At 46.8% G+C, this 17,040-nt stretch overlaps 1 protein-coding gene across 6 annotated transcripts in view; it reads left to right on the plus strand.

Annotated features, from left to right (window-relative positions):
* Window positions 1–16,543, plus strand: part of LOC106587150 (protein MTSS 2) — a 91,475-nt gene extending 74,932 nt beyond the window's left edge. The window contains exons 6-16 of one of the 6 annotated variants that reach the window (XM_014175219.2): window positions 264–338; window positions 1,274–1,282; window positions 2,133–2,290; window positions 2,790–2,897; window positions 6,466–6,563; window positions 8,192–8,324; window positions 8,470–8,544; window positions 8,973–9,122; window positions 9,617–9,793; window positions 10,180–10,345; window positions 10,544–16,543. In XM_014175219.2, the coding sequence (XP_014030694.1) occupies window positions 264–338; window positions 1,274–1,282; window positions 2,133–2,290; window positions 2,790–2,897; window positions 6,466–6,563; window positions 8,192–8,324; window positions 8,470–8,544; window positions 8,973–9,122; window positions 9,617–9,793; window positions 10,180–10,345; window positions 10,544–11,319 (1,925 nt within the window). In that variant the 3' untranslated portion in view covers window positions 11,320–16,543. Of the gene's footprint in view, window positions 1–263; window positions 339–1,273; window positions 1,283–2,132; window positions 2,291–2,789; window positions 2,898–6,465; window positions 6,564–8,104; window positions 8,325–8,469; window positions 8,545–8,972; window positions 9,123–9,616; window positions 9,794–10,179; window positions 10,346–10,543 lie in introns of all 6 variants that reach the window. The other 5 variants (XM_014175217.2, XM_014175220.2, XM_014175218.2 and 2 more) reach the window with 5 other exon arrangements.
* The last annotated feature ends 497 nt before the right edge of the window (window positions 16,544–17,040 follow it).

The following is a 17,040-nucleotide window of genomic DNA, read 5'->3' on the forward strand; positions in this document are numbered from 1 at the left end:
CTCACCTCATCCACCACCAATGTGTGGCACCCACCTGGGTGATGCACGGCAACCATTGTTGTGCCAGAACGCTCACCACACACCAGCGAGCATGGTGGAGAGGTGAGGAGTGATATATGCCAAGTAGGAATGAGGGGGATGACTAGGTGGCCATGATGAAGACATCATGATGGGGCTGAGACACACACAGGGTACCTCAATCATATTCCCCTCTGTCTCCTGGGCCAATATGGATGACGTTCTGTCCCCGCTCTCTCCTCCAGAGTACAAGAGATCTCGTCATGAGATCAAGAAGAAGTCCTCAGACACCATGAAACTGCAGAAGAAGGCCCGGAAAGGTAGGCTGCTTCTCTCTCTCTCTCTCTCTCTCTCTCTCTCTCTCCGACTGACAGCTAGCATGGCTGAATACTTCTAAACTGCCCTCTCCGGCTATCCAGCGCTCTGAAATCACAGCAGGTTTTGCATTTTGTTTGGGCTGTATAACTATAGGTTAACCCGGACATTCTCTGTAATGTAACAGTCTCAGCTGCGTCTCCCCTTCAGCATGATATTACAGTAGTAGTAGTAGTAGTAGTGCTGAAAATGTCAAGGTCAAATCCTCAAGGTGAGATCCTTTGCCAAGGCATTGTAGCTGGTTGACGATTACAGTTTGGTCTTTAAAAGGGCTATTGCCTCAAATCACTTGAGTGAGGGGGTGAAATGAGGGAAGCCGCAGTGAGGGAGAACATAGCTCCACTCCCTGTTAGTGACGACTGAGGTTATAGTGCAACACTCTCCCCTGGTGGTCAGGATGATAATGACAGGCCTTCCCTCATTCGCGATGATGCAGTTCACTCTGATCCAGCAGCCAATAAATACCGTTGTCTATTTAAGGCTATTTCTAGACAGTTGCCAGGCAGATGCAAGAACCTAAAATGATGAACTGAGGTGTATTTCATCTTAGAACCGGTGGAACATTGATGCTTGGGTTGCTTTACCAGGTTGAATTGCCTTTGATTTTGGCAACAGTGTTTTTGCTCTAACCGTGCGCACTTTGGCCGTGAACTGAGCTGTGATGGCTTCCTTGTACTAACCCTAACGATGAGCTCAACGATCTCTGCTCTCTCTCCTTTACCTCTGTCACCCCTCTGACCCCCTGTATGTCCCCCAAATCCTCCTCTCAACCCATCTTTGTTGTCCCTTCCTTTCTATTTTTCTCTCCCCTCCCCTCTCTCTCTCGCTCTCTCTCTCTCTCTCTCTCTCTCTCTGTCTGTGGTTGATTTCCCTTCTGTAGAAATCCAGGGTAAGTATGTGCTTCTCGTCCCACAACACTGCTATGCTATGCTACATCTTCTTCTTCACATGTATTCTGTGTAGAGGGGTTTTCCCATGCCCAAAACAATTACTATTGGGAGATAGTAAAAAGCTAAGTGATTTACATCACTCTAATACATTTGGCCTGATTCACTCATCTTCAGCTAGTTAGGCCTACTAGCTGTAACCTACTAGCTGTAACCGTCTTCTTTCTGAGGCCTCTGGAATGCTGTCCTGTGACCTTTGTGACTCCTGCATGACTTGTTGTTCTAAAGCTCTTTCTGCTCACAGCACTGGTTGCTGTTGACTAAGGTTCCCCCCTATCTTCTCTATCATGGCCGTCTCTGACTCATGACTTAACATTACAAGACATTTTGTAGACGTACTCTTTTTGTTCATTTTCCATTATTACTTCTGTAGATGTCAGTCTGTTTAGTGTCTGTATGCATTTCTGTTTAGCTCATGTAGATACAGTACCAGTATAGAGTTTGTAGATCATTCTGTCCTGTGTTCATGGTGTCTGTCATTGGCTTGGGGGACCGAGAAGGGAGGGATGAGAGGAAGGGAGGGGTGAGATTTGTCCCTTCAAGCCCAGACACACCATACATTTCTAATCTTTTCTTTCTCTCCTTCTCCTCTCTCTTTTGTGTCACGCTTTGGTTTTTCCTTGTGACCTCTCTGTTACCCTCTTCTCCTCCTTTTGTCCTTCCTTGTCTCGCTACCTGCATTCTCTCTACATACCCAATCCCCCACTCCCTGTATACTATGCCCTTTGCCCTCTGTTTCCCTTTCCCTGCTCCTTGTCCCTGTCCCCTGTGCTCTTCCTCCTGGCTCAACAGGCCGAGGGGACCTGCAGCCCCAGCTGGATAGTGCCATGCATGATGTGAATGACATGTACCTGCTAATGGAGGAGACAGAGAAGCAGGCGGTGCGCAGAGCTCTGGTGGAGGAGAGGGGACGCTTCTGCACCTTCATCGGCTTCCTGCAGCCTGTAGTGGTAAGACTGGAGGAGGGGAGGCAGGGGCTGTATGGGGAGGGGAAACACCAGGGAGCTGGGGTGAGACATGGGGCCAATCACTAATCGTCCCTTAAGCCCTACGCTTTATGCACTTGTGGTGATCTAAGAGGATTTGATTGGTATAAGCAATATGGTAAAACTTCCATCTAGCCTATCAGAGGGCGAGGTGGAGCTATTACCAGGTTGCTCATACCAATCAAATCCTATCAAGTCTCCAAAAGGGCACAGGATGAAGGGTTTAGGGGATGATTTGGGATCGGGCCAGAGTGAACATGAAACAGGAGGAGGAGAGACTTGTCAGGGGCTGAAACCTAACTTGGAGGGGGGGGGAGTCAATAAGCCACCAGCTAAAATATGTTGACATTGCCCTCTAGTGTTGAGTCAAAGCCGAACAGTTGCAGTCATTCACATAAGGCCAGTGCTATTGCCATATATAATAACACTAACTAACTGAAATGAGTCTCGTTGTTTTGACCAGAATGGAGAGATTGCCATGCTGGGAGAGATCACTCACCTCCAGGCCATTATTGATGACCTCACTGTGCTGACCACTGATCCCCACAAACTGCCCCCCGCCAGCGAGCAGGTACCGACACTCTCTTCTAAGATATTTGTATTATTTTTAGTCTAGTATTTTAGTATAATGCACCAACTCTCAGTCCCACCGTCTAGACAGAGGTCATTAGATGCTAGATGGAACAGTGCTTGTGTGATAGAGTGAAATGTGCCATAACAAGAATAGCATCATAATGTGCACCAGCAAGCAATATGCTATTCATTTATCCGAATGTGATAATTTGACCAGTGTGCTCTATTGATGTCTATTTGAACAGAGTTTGATTAGTAATGCCTAGGAGTTCCTATAAGGGAAGCATGCAGTTTACCAGCTCGTTCATTACAACTGAAGCTAATGCTACATGTCCATATGAATCATTCTCATATTTCCCCCCATTCAGGCAAAAAGCGTAACTGAATTGTTTCCAGCAGCACAGTTACAGTCACCAACGCTCTGGTTAACACGAAAACCGCTTAACCAGCTCTGCTAGGGAGAGTAAAATGGTCAGAGGGGTCTCATTTGTGTCTGGAAACAGCTAGCAAGCTAGCCAATATTAGCTTGGGTGCTTGACTCCTGTTGTAAGGCCAGAACGCTCAAATCAACCCTACTCCTCGGCCCGAACGTCCAGTGTGCGCTCCGAGAGCGAAACGGTCTGAATTTACACACTGACAATCTGACAATGATCTGAATTTATGAGCGTCACATTGTACAGCGCCATTTTTTTCTATTCCATCCTAACGGAAACCCAGAGGGTTTAGCCCTCTTCATAATATTAATGAAATTAATTAACTTCTTACGGATCAAGACAACATCCGGTGAAATTACAGAGTGCCAAATTTAAATGACAGAAATCGTAATATTAAACATTCATGAAAATACAAGTGTCATACATCATTTAAAACCTTAACTTCTTGTTAATCCAGCCGCTTTGCCAGATTTCAAAAAGGCTTTACAGCGAAAGCACACCATGCGATTATCTAAGGACAGCGCCCCGCACCCAAAAGCATTACATACATTTTCCAACCAAGCTGAGGCTACAGGAAAGTCAGAAATAGCGATAAAATAAATCACTTACCTTTGAAGATCTTCATCTGGTTGCAATCACAAAGGTCCCAGCTACATAACAAATGTCCCTTTTGTTCGATGAAGTCCTTCTTTATATCCCAAAAAAGTAAGTTTCATTGGCGCGCTTGACTCAGTAATCCACCGGTTTCCCTCGTTCAAAATGCATACAAATGAATCCCGTAAGTTACCAATAAACTTCTTCCAAACATATCAAACAACATTCCTAATCAATCCTCAGGTACCCTAATATGTAAATAAACTATACAATTTAAGACGGAGAATACCAGAGACCATTATCAGAGATAAATAACGAAGTGCACGCCCTCACCAGAACGCGCAGCAAACACTACAGCCAAAATGGGAGCCACTTTGGAAAACTACAAATTCAAACTAATTTTTCAAAAAACAAGCCAGAAACTCTTTCTAAACACTGTTGACATCTACTAGAAGCCCTACAAACTGCAATCTGGGAGGTCTTCCTTTTATATTCCCATTCCCAGCCATTGTAATAAGTGGTGAGATGAAAAAAATACATTCTGGATGGATTGTCCTCTGGTTTTCGCCTGCCATATCAGTTCTGTTATACTCACAGACATTATTTTTACCATTTTGGAAACTATCCAATACTACCAATTATATGCATATTCTAGCTTCTGGGCCTGAGTAACAGGCAGTTTACTTTGGGCACCTCATTCATCCAAACTTCCAAATACTGCCCACTAGCCCGAAGAAGTCAATGAAGTACTAGTCAAAAGGATTTTTCTATATTTTGACTATTTTCTACATTGTAGAATAATAGTGAATCAATCAAATTTCAATCAAATGTATTTATAAAGCCCTTCTTACATCAGCTGATGTCACAAAGTGCTGTACAGAAACCCAGCCTAAAACCCCAAACAGCAAGCAATGCAGGTGTAGAAGCATGGTGGCTAGGAAAAACTCCCTTGAAAGGCCAGAATCTAGGAAGAAACCTAGAAAGGAACCAGGTTATGAGGGGTGGCCAGTCCTCTTCTGGCTGTGCCAGGTGGAGATTATAACAGAACATGGCCAAGATGTTCAAATGTTCATAGATGACCAGCAGGGTCAAATAATAATAATCACAGTGGTTGTAGAGGGTACAACAGGTCAGCACCTCAGGAGTAAATGTCACTTGGCTTTTCATAGCTGTTCATTCAGAGTATCTCTACCGCTCCTGCTGTCTCTAGAGAGCAGGTCAGGGTTCCATAGCTGCAGGCAGAACAGTTGAAACTGGAGCAACAGCACGACCAGGTGGACTGGGGACAGCAAGGAGTCATCGGCCAGGTAGTCCTGAGGCATATGTCCTAGGGCTCAGGTCCTCCGAGAGAGAGAAAGAAAGAAAGAAAAAGAAAGAGAGAGGGAATTAGAGAGAGCATACTTAAATTCACACAGGACACTGGATAATACAGGCAAAATACTCCAGATATAAAAGACTGACCCTAGCCCACATAAACTATTGCATCATAAATACTGGAGGCTGAGACAGGAGGCGTCGGGAGACACTGTGGCCCCGTCCGACGATACCCTCGGACAGGGCCAACCAGGCAGGATATAACCCCACCCACTTTGCCAAAGCACAGCCCCCACACTAGAGGGATATCTCCAACCACCAACTTACCATCCTGAGACAAGGCCGAGTATAGCCCACAAAGTTCTCCCCCACGGCACAACCCTGGGGAGGCACCACCCGGACAGGAAGGTCACGTCAGTGACTCAACCCACTCAAGTGACGCACCCCTCCTAGGGATGGCATGGAAGAGCACCAGTAAGCCAGTGACTCAGCCCCTGTAATAGGGTTTGAGGCAGAGAATCCCAGTGGAGAGAGGGGAACCGGCCAGGCAGAGACAGCAAGGGCGGTTCGTTGCTCCAGTGCCTTTCCGTTCACCTTCACACTCCTGGGCCAGACTACACTCAATCATAGGACCTACTGAAGAGATGAGTCTTCAATAAAGACTTAAAGGTTGAGACTGAGTCTGCGTCTCTCACATGGGTAGGCAGACCATTCCATTAAAATGGAGCTCTATAGGAGAAAGCTCTGCCTCCAGCTGTTTGCTTAGAAATTCTAGGGACAATAAGGAGGCCTGCGTCTTGTGACCGTAGCGTACATGTAGGTATGTACGGCAGGACCAAATCGGAAAGATAGGTAGGAGCAAGCCCATGTAATGCTTTGTAGGTTAGCAGTAAAACCTTGAAATCAGCCCTTGTGAAGACATCACAACTATGAAATAGCACATATGGAATCAGTTAAGAACTAATTCGTATTTACAAGGACAGCCTACGGTCTCCCACGTGCCTGCAATATAGAAGACCATAAAATGCTTCTCAAAGATGCCCTCTGGTGGTCAAACTAGCAATAACTTGCATTAACAGAAAAAAAATGGCTGACAAATAGATAAAGTGCCACAGAATGCTGCGTTAGCCCTCAAGGTGTGCCGCAGTATGACACAACTTTTAAAGGAGGAGCCACTGTATAACACTTATATGGTGCCAATCGGATTGACTCTCTCTCTCCCAGGTGATTAAAGACCTGAAGGGTTCAGACTACAGCTGGTCCTACCAGACCCCTCCCTCCTCCCCCAGCAGTTCTGGCTCCAGGAAGAGCAGCATGTGCAGGTACGAACCAGAGGGAGACAGGACACATGGGCAAGAAATACAGACATTTGTATTGACATGGATTCATTTGATTTGATCTACAAAGGGGGGATTCTTTGTTTTTGTTTTGAGCCTAGGTGTGTGTGGATGATATGTTGTAGACTTTGTGAGTGTGAACATGCAAGTATGTCTGACAATAAAAGTGACAGCGAAAGTGTGTCAGTGAGAGGTGCTGTTCAGATAAGTGTCGTATCTTAGAAAAAAAGGCGCCCCTGCATGTCTGGGCATGTCTGTCTGTATGCGTGTCTACTGAGCGTCTGTCTGCTGGTCCATATGTCTGTTATGTCGTCTGTCCTCACAGAGTTTTATCACAGATGGCACCATATGGCATGCAACACTCAGAGCACTAAACGTTTTTTTTCCTGTATTTTTTCACTTAGTGGTGAAAATCACAACTTTATTTCAACTTAAAACAGACTTGTTTGATGATAACAAATATCACATGACATGTATATTACAATGTTATGGAGTGTTTTTCAAAATAATCCCTGTTTCCATGTGTGATGAAGTAGGACATTTGTTAGGTCTGAAGTGGTGTCCTCTATTCTGAAGAAGTGTCTCTCAGGCTTGTCACGGCAGTGCTCTGATGTGGTGACATGGCCTATGTGTCTGTGTGTTTATGTGTGTGTGTGTCGCTTGTGTCACTGTCTGGGAGGCCATGTCTCTTTGGGCATGCCAGCTACCCTGCCCTGTACCCTGTGTGTCTAATCTACCCATGCTTGGTTCTCACATGTTCTCACACTCTCTTAACTTGTCTTTTCCATGTTTCCTCCTCCTCTCCCTCCCCAACTCTCTACCTCTGACCCCCCTCCACGCTCAACATGTCTATCCCCATCCCTGCATGTGTGTGTGTGTCTCCCAACCTCTCCACTCTACATTCACACTTACCCTTGGTGTTCTGTGTGTTTGGCCTCTTCTCTATTTCCTGTGGTTTGATCAATTCCTATTCCTCTGTATTTGCACGGCCTCTTTCTCTTCCTGTGTGTTTGGCTTCTCTACTCTCTGTGCCTGTTTCCCCCCTATTCTGGTTGGGTTCCCCTCTTTCACTGCTGCTGCTCTCTACTTTCAACTCCAAATTGGGAATGTCCTCATCTTAACCTCTACACATCATATAAAACTACCTATCTCTCTTACATGAACTCTACCCATTATATAAACTACCCATCTCTCTTATATGAACTCTACCCATCATATAAACTACCCGTCTGTCTCATATGAACAAACTACCCGTCTCTCTTATATGAACTCTGCCCCTCATATAAACTACCCGTCTCTCTCATATGAACTCTACCCATCGCTTCCTCTGCTCCTCTGGCCCATTCTTCACTGTACCTCGCCACCCTTTTTCATTTCACTTCATCACCCTCTCCCATCACCATCACTACACATCCTCATTCAATCTCACACCTTCTCCACCCTCCCTTGAATACTTCCCTTCACCCTGCCTGACCCTATTCCCTGCCACCTCACCACCCTCTCACCCTGGCCCCACCCCCCTGCAGCAGTGTGAACAGCGCCCACAGTAGTGCCTCCCGCTCCTCCGGAGGCTCTCAGACTCACTCACCCAGTTCGTCCTATCGCTACCGCAGCCTGGCCCACCCGCCACCGGGGAACGCTCACCGCCTCAGCAGCGTCTCCTCCCACGACTCAGGCTTCATATCGCAGGACGCCAACGTCTACTCCAAGCCTCCCTCGCCCATGCCCTCTGACATCACCAGCCAGGTATGACTGCCGTCACAGATGTCGCTGCAGTGCTGAAACGCAGCTCCGCCCCCTCCTTGGTTTTATTTCCTCGACTCTTCTGCCCTGACGTCTCTTGGTTTTGCGTTCATTCCGTCTCTTTTTTGACCTCTGTTTCCTACTGCAGAAGTCATCAAGCTCTGCATCCTCCGAGGCATCCGAGACCTGCCAGCCAGTCAGTGAGTGCAGCTCTCCCACAACAGTAAGTAGAACAGCTACCTCGCACTCCTGTCCTAACGTGTGCAGCCATATTGGAATACATGATCCACATAGCCATGCTCGTTTTAGTCGTCTGTGTATCGCATACTGTAATGTTGTACTGTATATGTGTATGAGAGAAGCTGGTAAAACTGACCGGCAGGATGGTCTCCCTAAGTATGTGTTCTTCATCAGTCCAGGTCAACTTGTGGTCATCTGCTCTGCCGCCGCTGGTCTCTTGTCTTTGCCCTCTTTTCTTCTGCTACTCATACAGTTTGTGTATGCGTGTGTTTGGGAGTGCACGTGCACGTACTTGCGTGCATGTACAGTATGTCTCTGTGACCCAGAGGTCGCATCACAAAGGCTCCTCCCGTAAGCCTTTGGCGTTGATGGACGCTCTGACGATCACGATCTTGTCTCTCCGTTCCGCAGTTTGGCTCGTCCTTCGCTACCTTCCGCCCTGCTCTCTCTCACACTGGCTCCATCAGGCCTCTCTCTGTCATACTTCCTGCGTCCCCACCCTATAACTACTCCCCTGGATCCAACACTACCTCTCCCACATCAAAGGTTCCTTGCTGGAAGGTTTGTTTTCATCTGTACACTTTTCTTTGCAGTTTTTGGTTATTTTTAATTGTTTTTGTTTTCATTTGTGCTTCTTGAGTTAACGCTTATTCACCAGGTTTTTCTTTTCATTTCACCATCTGCTTAACTCATTCATGACTTCGTTACTTTGCTCCCTAACCTGTGTGCCTTTTCTGTTGTAGTTGGCCATCAGTCTCACATCCCTGGTTTCAAATCTCCTGTGTGGTGATTTGCTAAACTGAGCAGGCCATGGGTGGCACCCATTTCACCTTTCGAAGTCTCACAAACTCAAAAGGCTTCAAACCAATAAACCCACTCATCGACTTGGCCCAATACCAAACACTCACACACACACGATGAGGAATCCCCCCCCCAAACTACCCCCACACTGTACCCAGATGAAAGGCGTCAAACTGCTGGATAGTGGACGGGTCTCTCTCATTGGAGAGTTCGCTTTTCTCACTGCTTCTTATTAATCACACCCACCTCTTCAGGATTGGTCCAAGGCAGGTTCTTATGAGCAGCCATTGGCTGCCACGCTTCAGCGGAGGAAGGAGCCTCTGGATAGGCTGAAGGAGAGCGAGGCATCCCCGGGCTCCCAGGGATATGCTGGTGCTCACCCAGACGATGTCCAGAGGTCCCGAATGAACCCCGCCACCATCGCTGCCAAGGTAACAGAGAATATGCAGATTTACCTCGCAATGGTGGTGAATACAAGACACATGCTGCTATAACACAACTGTTGGATTTTAACCCCGGATTGGAGTTTGGTGGTTATAGTCTGTCCGTTGTGCTTGGTAGTGGTCCTGTGCTCCTACCATGTGATAAGTGTTTGCTAAGGCTATTGATTGCGATACGGTTAGATCCTTAGTCATCATCCTAATCATGTGTTAGTCCTGTGTTAGTCCACTAGTCCCATGTAGCTCTATTGGTAGAGCATTCGATTCCCACGGGGGACCAGTATGACAAAAGTATTAAAATGTATGCACTCGTAAGTCGCATTGGATATGAGTGTCTTCTTAATGACTAAAAACAATGTGTTGTCACTTCCTCCCAGCACGGTGAAGAGGTGTCTCCAGCAGCCAGTGACCTGGCCATGGTCCTGACCCGTGGTCTCAGCATGGAGCAGCAGAAGAGCAACAGGGACTCCCTGCAGTACTCTAGTGGTTACAGTACCCAGACCACCACTCCCTCCTGCTCCGAGGACACTATCCCCTCTCAGGGTACCAATCTGACAAGTACACTCCTTCGCTCGTAGAGTAAACACCAATACATACAGAAGTCAACCTCACTTACATTAACCAACAGAGAATGCACTCGCTGTCCTCGCTCAAGGAAACCGTCCCCAACAGCATAATGCATGCAATACTATTCCTCTGAATAACACACCACACCCCTCTATCTCTCTCTCTCTCCCCCAGGGTCGGATTATGACTGCTACTCTGTGAATGGAGATGCCGAAGGTGAGGCGTCAACTGACTTTGACAAGTCCTCCACCATCCCCCGCCACAGCAACATCGGCCAGAACTACCGCCGTATGATCCAGACCAAGAGGCCGGCCAGCACCGCTGGTCTGCCCAGTGGGGCCCAGGGCGGAGTGCCTGGAGGGGGAGGGGGCATTGGGACCCCTGGGACTGCCACCATCCGCCGAACCCCATCCACCAAGCCGGGTGTGAGACGCACCCTGTCCAACGCGGGCCCCATCCCCATCCGCCCACCCATAGTGCCAGTGAAGACACCCACGGTGCCTGATGCTCCTGGGGGGTACCCCGGGCCTCCGGTACGTGTGGGCAGTGAGGAGTGTGTGTTCTACGTGGCGGATGACTCCTCCCCCAACGCGTTGGAGTATGTGAAGGCCTCTCCCAAGCGTCTGAGCCTGCCCAACACAGCGTGGGGGTCTGGGGGAGCGATGGAGATGAGTGTGTATGTCCAGCACGGCTCTGAGGAGGACCAGATGATTGCCGCTAACCGCCACAGCCTGGTGGAGAAGATAGGAGAGCTGGTGGCCAGTGCCCATGCCCTTGGGGAGGGACAGTTCCCCTTCGCCAACCTCCCTGATGACCCCCCGCCTGGCCCGGCCCCCCAGCACGACCCCCAGGCCCCCGGGTCAGGCACCGACGTGCTGGTGTCCATCCGCAGGGGCGTGCGTCTCCGCAAGACCGTCTCCAACGACAGGTCAGCGCCCAGGATTTTGTGATGGCCCACAACGGAGTGGAGGGAGCGCAGCCTGCACCCACCGAGGTGCCCCAACTACTACATACAGTACTGACTCTGTAGTAAAGAAGTAAATATGACAACAGAAGATTACAAAAAAAAAAGTTTAATTAGAAGTAAATGATAAATAACAATAATAATGCTGATAATGAAAAAGTAAATCATGAATAATAATGACAGGCTCTGGCCACTATAACTCTATCGTGTCTGGGCGCATGTTTGTTTAATTAGCACCACCATCACCAGGGGATCCTCAGACTGTATATAAAGACTCTGTCTGGACTGGACTGACTGCTGAGAGAGAGAGGGACTGTTTATAGGGACCTGGACTTCCAGCACCCTCTCCACCTCCTCCCACAACCCCCCACTCCTCACTCAACCTCTTACCCCCCACCCCCCCCATTCTAGTGTAAAGCAGAGGGAAGCAGGTGGCAGAGAGACAGATGAAAAGTGGGGTCAATGGGGGGCTCCATCTCTCCCTCTCCCTTTGGCTCAGGCCACAAGGCTCTGACAATGCACTGTTAGCTTTAAACCATGGCTAACAGTGTGCGTGTGTGTGCATGTGTGCGCGCGTGTGCGTGTAAGAGGCGGGCAGAGTTCTGCTGCAGGTCAGCTGGTTGTATTTGAGAGTGGGGCTTCTCCCCTCTGTGTCGTTTTGTTGTAACCCTTCACACTGGGCACACACTAGCTAAATCAACGTTGTTTCCGCGTAAGTTTAATGTAATTACATTGCACCAACGTGGAATAGACATTGAATGGACGCCTGTGCCCAGTGGACTGTTTTTATTGTGACATTTGATTTCCTGTTACCACTGTACGAGAAACGACAAAATGAAGCCAGGCGTATATATTTTCTAAATCCAGAGAGAACATGTTAATAGGAAATGGAGCAATAAATGCGTTTTATTTTCTGCCTCCGGAGTGGAGGAGAAACAGAAGCTGTTATCTTAGGTTTAGGTTCTCTTTTTTTAACTCGCAGGCAATCATCAGGCATGCTCAAGTACACGTGAGAGTTGCTGTCTAACTTTGGCCCTGGACTTTTCTCAAGTCCTTGCCTGATGTGTTTTAAAAAACAAAAGAAGAAAAATCATAGAAAACTGAAGCACTTTGAAGGTTAATTTCTAGTGTGACCACTAGGAGTCAGTGTGGTCACGCTATGTGATGAGACGAGGGTGCTGGGGGAGTGAGACAGTTGGTTGCCATGCGGTGTGCTGAGTGCCTGCCACGGACCAGTGAGCGAAGCAGTTCGATTGGTGAGAGAATAGGAAGATCGAAAAAGGAAGTGATAAAGAAAGGTGGGAAACGGGAACGGAAGCATACTGGATTGGGGGAATGATTATGTACAATGGGTCCGTGCTGAAAATTTTTGAATTCCAAAAACGGATTTATAATGGAGATCATAACATTTATGTAAAGTGGGGTATGGTAAGCTGCAGTCCTTGTCATCACCTGTTGTGAGTCTCAAACATGAGATCCATAGCTCATTTGAACCTTGTGCAGCCCTACGCAGGAGCTGGCTTTGCTAAGGACATAAGAATGAAAGAGTGACTATAGCCAGGGAGAAACAGTGAGGATAATGTAAGGGGTTGCCAGATTGGGAGGAAGAAGGGGGGTATTTATGTTTACAGAGTTAGCTGGAAGAGAGTTGATGCAGCGGAGAGAGATGGAATGAGTATTTCACTGCCTGTTCATACAGTAAGCCCGAGTTAAGAGTCAGACGCACAGGAGGAAGTCAAGACTAGAAACTGTATGAAAATAGAGTAACCTTTCAGAAAATTATGTTGCCATATTTTTGCAATAATGTTATGCTGTAGTCTTGCTTTTATCAATAAATAAATAAAAAAATCTTCTTCAGAGAACAGTATATCACAGTGACATAGGTTCTGAGCAGGCAGAGAGAGCATTATTCTGACCGTTGTACTGTAGGGTAGTGATGAACTTCATGGGTTAGTCCATGCTCCCTAGCAGTGACTGTTGATGTCCTCACCTCGACAACAATGGCCATTACAAAATGTATCTCAATGCTTATTTATTTATTTGGCCTAAATAGAGCACCGTTTTAGAAATGCCTGTGGCTGTTTTAAAGCGAGGATCTGCTTTGAGAAGGTGAGAGAAACACCCGCTGTTGTAGAATGTCGCTCCTCTGCTGGAGAGAACTTTTGTCATGAACTCAGAAATAGTACTTCAGCGAGGGGGCTGAAGAGGGTATGTGTGTGGGAGTAGGTGAGTGTGGGTGTGACAGGGTGGGGTGGGGCGGAGTGGCGGAGGAAGGGGAGGGACCAGCAGTGTGGGTGGAAGTGACCAGCAGCCCAGGGTGGAAGTGACCTCCCCTGCCACAGTGCATTCTGGACTAGAGGATGCTCATCCAGAGAATTTCTGAAAAGCACAGGTCATAACGATGTATATGTATATATACATATATACATGCACATATTGTATAAGAAGGTGAACACTTAATTGTGCAAGTCAAATCGCTAGAATTTTTAAAAAGGAGTTCAACTCACATTATTTCGCATTACTGAATTAAAAAAGGCAAATGTCAAATGTACAGTGTATGACAGCAATATGGGAGTGTGTTTATTAGCCAATTTAATAATACGACTTCTTATCTAACAAAAAGGTAAACATGTTTACTGTCTTTTTAAATGTGCAGATGTAACTCTGGCAATTATTCTGTTCCAATTTCTTGTCATGCTTGGATTACTCTGCTTCATTCTGATTGTGTGTGATGCTCCTTACCGTTCCCGAGAACCCAACTCTGTAACCATCACTTCTATCAGAGCATTAGAGCGAGAGAAAGACAGGATGTGGCACAGAGACAAGACAGGGTGAGGGAGGCAGGGCTGTTGGTGAGTGTGTGTTAGGCTGAGACTAGAGAGGACCCCTACATGGGAAACTACAGGGATGTCAGTCTCAGTTGTATCTCTCTGTCTGGGATGAAGTGACACTCTCCCTAGACACCATGGTGAATGACTAGCAGTCACCTCGCTCCCTCACACTCCCGCGGCTGGGCTGTCTCTGGGTCCAGACTCTCTTTCCCTCTTTCCTCACTATCACTTGGTTCTCGCCATCCTCCCGCTGGGCACAGACGTCAGTTTAATGTCTCGTTTTGATTTACGTTTGGTTGAGTTGACATCTAACAAGGATTCAATATGAAATCCCCCCAAAATATTGCGATGTCATTGGATTAAGGTTAAAAGGTGGGCGAAAAAAAGACGGAAGGCCCTTACGTTGAGGACTTCTTGCAGATTCAATTAGTTTTCCACGTTGATTAAACGTCATCACTTAGATTGAAATGGGTTGAAATGACGTGGAAACAACGTTGACTAGATTTTGCCCAGTGGGCTACCCCCCGCTTATACTCAATGAATGAACTTGTTTCTTTTAAACCTCTTATCCACCCCATCCACCACAACTCCCACTAGCAGCTCACTCCATAGGCTGCTTCAGCATCAGCTCTTAAACCAGAGCCTAATCCAAACCCCCAACAGGACTTTGACTGAAGCACTTTCCCGCTGGGGCTAATGCAAGGACAGGGAATAACTGTGTCGTCACAATAAAAGGCTAGTTTCACATTAAAAGGACAACACTTCCTTGAGAAAAAGATATGATGACTCATGCTGGCTGGATTATAGCTAATGAAATCATTTTAATTAAGCCTTAACTTCACTCTAAGTGAGTGCCCATTTGACTTATCTCTCTCTCAAATCGGGTGAGTTGTTTGTCTGTGTATCCTGTTGTGCTAGCCACGGGTGGCGTGTCCATGGTGTTAGCGCTGTCGTTGTAGGGAATGGAGCAAATGGGTTGATGGGAGTGTTAGAGCATAATATACTTTTCTTTTCATGTTGAGAGAAGGTTACACAGTGCTGTGTAGAGATGTATTTTTCACTTCTTTGTCTCTGCAATACAGCCTCGGTCGCAAATTCCGCTCTTTTAAATAGCTTTTTGAATACACTTATACAGACCTCTCACAATTTCAATAGAGAAAATGGGCTTTCATTGCCTTTTGAGTTTCACTGTGTGCGATTTAATACCTTTCTCCCCCCGCTAAGCTATGTAGAAATAACGATGGAACTCATTCATAATGTGGGATACTGGATATGTAACAGCAGTCTATGGGTCTCATTGATCTCCATGATGCCTTGCCTAACACAACACTCTTAGTCCTGGATAAGAGCTTGGTTAATCAGCCTTATTACTGTAAGAACATTTAGAAAGAGTGTGTGACTGTCAGGAAAACCTCTGGACTATAATCATTCTGGCCAACATAGACCGTAACACTGTATGCCTTTATAGTTTAGGCTGGTGTTAATGTGCCACCAGTAGACACACAGCCGTACTGTGACCTTGCAAATCGCTCTGCGCCGTTATAAGATGGCCAAAAAGCCCAAACCCTTTTTCCTTTAACTAGCTTATAATTACTATGTTTAAGCATATGTGAGGGCAGAGATTGAATCAAGCTGGGCAGCTATGGGGTGTAGGTCCTGCATGGAGGTTATACTGTACGTGGTCTAGGAGTAGTTTGTTTACATTGTCTACAGGCGTTGCGACGGTGTGTCTTCGTGCTCGTGAAGTCTGCCCTGACGTATGTTGAGGATCTCTGACACTGATTGAAGAACATAGACTCTCGACACAAGGTAGCTACACGCCCACTCTCCCACCCACACACAGCCTGTCCCCGTCTATTTAAAAGGCCAATAAAGTCACGCCACAACGATGTCACCATCCGTTAACTCAACACTGTCAGCTCCTGAGATGTAGTCAGGCAGGGAGGAGGTGACTCGCGTTTCCAGGTGCCATGGTAACAGAACTGAATGTCTTATCACTTGTGGATTCTCTGAGGTTTCTTCTCTCTTCCCCTTCCTCTTCCCAAAGCCCAATCCAATATGAAAGCTAAACCACTGCGACTATGAACTTGACCCTTGCCACAGTTTTTATGAAGGTCATTATTTTCATTACAGTATTGTGAAGAGATATGATGTGTGCATATGTTTTTGTACAAAAACCCCTCCCTCCAATGGAGTCACGTAACGCTACAGGTGCTGTTGTCTGTCCTCTACTTTCTCTCCTTCTCTTCTTCTTTAATTTATTAAAGTTTTTCTTTTTGTAATATTAATCCTTTTAATTTTGTTAACTTTAGTCACTGCTAATGTAACAAAACGCACTGTGATGATTCCAGTATTAATAAAAGTTGTACTTAAACTGTGCATGGGTTTGAGAGACAAGAGTCCTTCATTTGGCGTTTTAAAATGTGTTTTAGTGGCATTGACAGCTCTCAGTGTTAAGCTAGAGGGTGAGAGTTGATACAGTAGTTAGAGCCAAGCATTTGTTCCGTGTTTGGTTGACAGGGGGCGCCAGAGATCTGCTAGGACTAACACCGAGGACGCTTAAGAACTCAGCAAGACAGATTCTGATTCCAGGAGGGGGATTGTCTGTCGGTAGTGCCAATTGATGCGTGCATCTCACCCAAAACTTCAATTAAGTTCAGCAGTAAGTCTAGCCTCCTGTGCCAACCCCGCGCTCGGTGTAGCTTGAAATTTCAGATTGGCCAGAGGGACGGAATACTGAAGTGTTGGTCTGTCTGGTTTATTTGGTCTTTATGTCACCCTAATGCTACTGCTAGGAGATCATGCAGAAGTCCGTCCTGGACTCCACACAACGGGTTAGTGACGTCAGTACACGGAAAACCTGTCTGTCTTCATTA

Source organism: Salmo salar, chromosome ssa26, assembly GCF_905237065.1.
Source record: "Salmo salar chromosome ssa26, Ssal_v3.1, whole genome shotgun sequence".
NCBI lineage: Eukaryota > Metazoa > Chordata > Actinopteri > Salmoniformes > Salmonidae > Salmo > Salmo salar.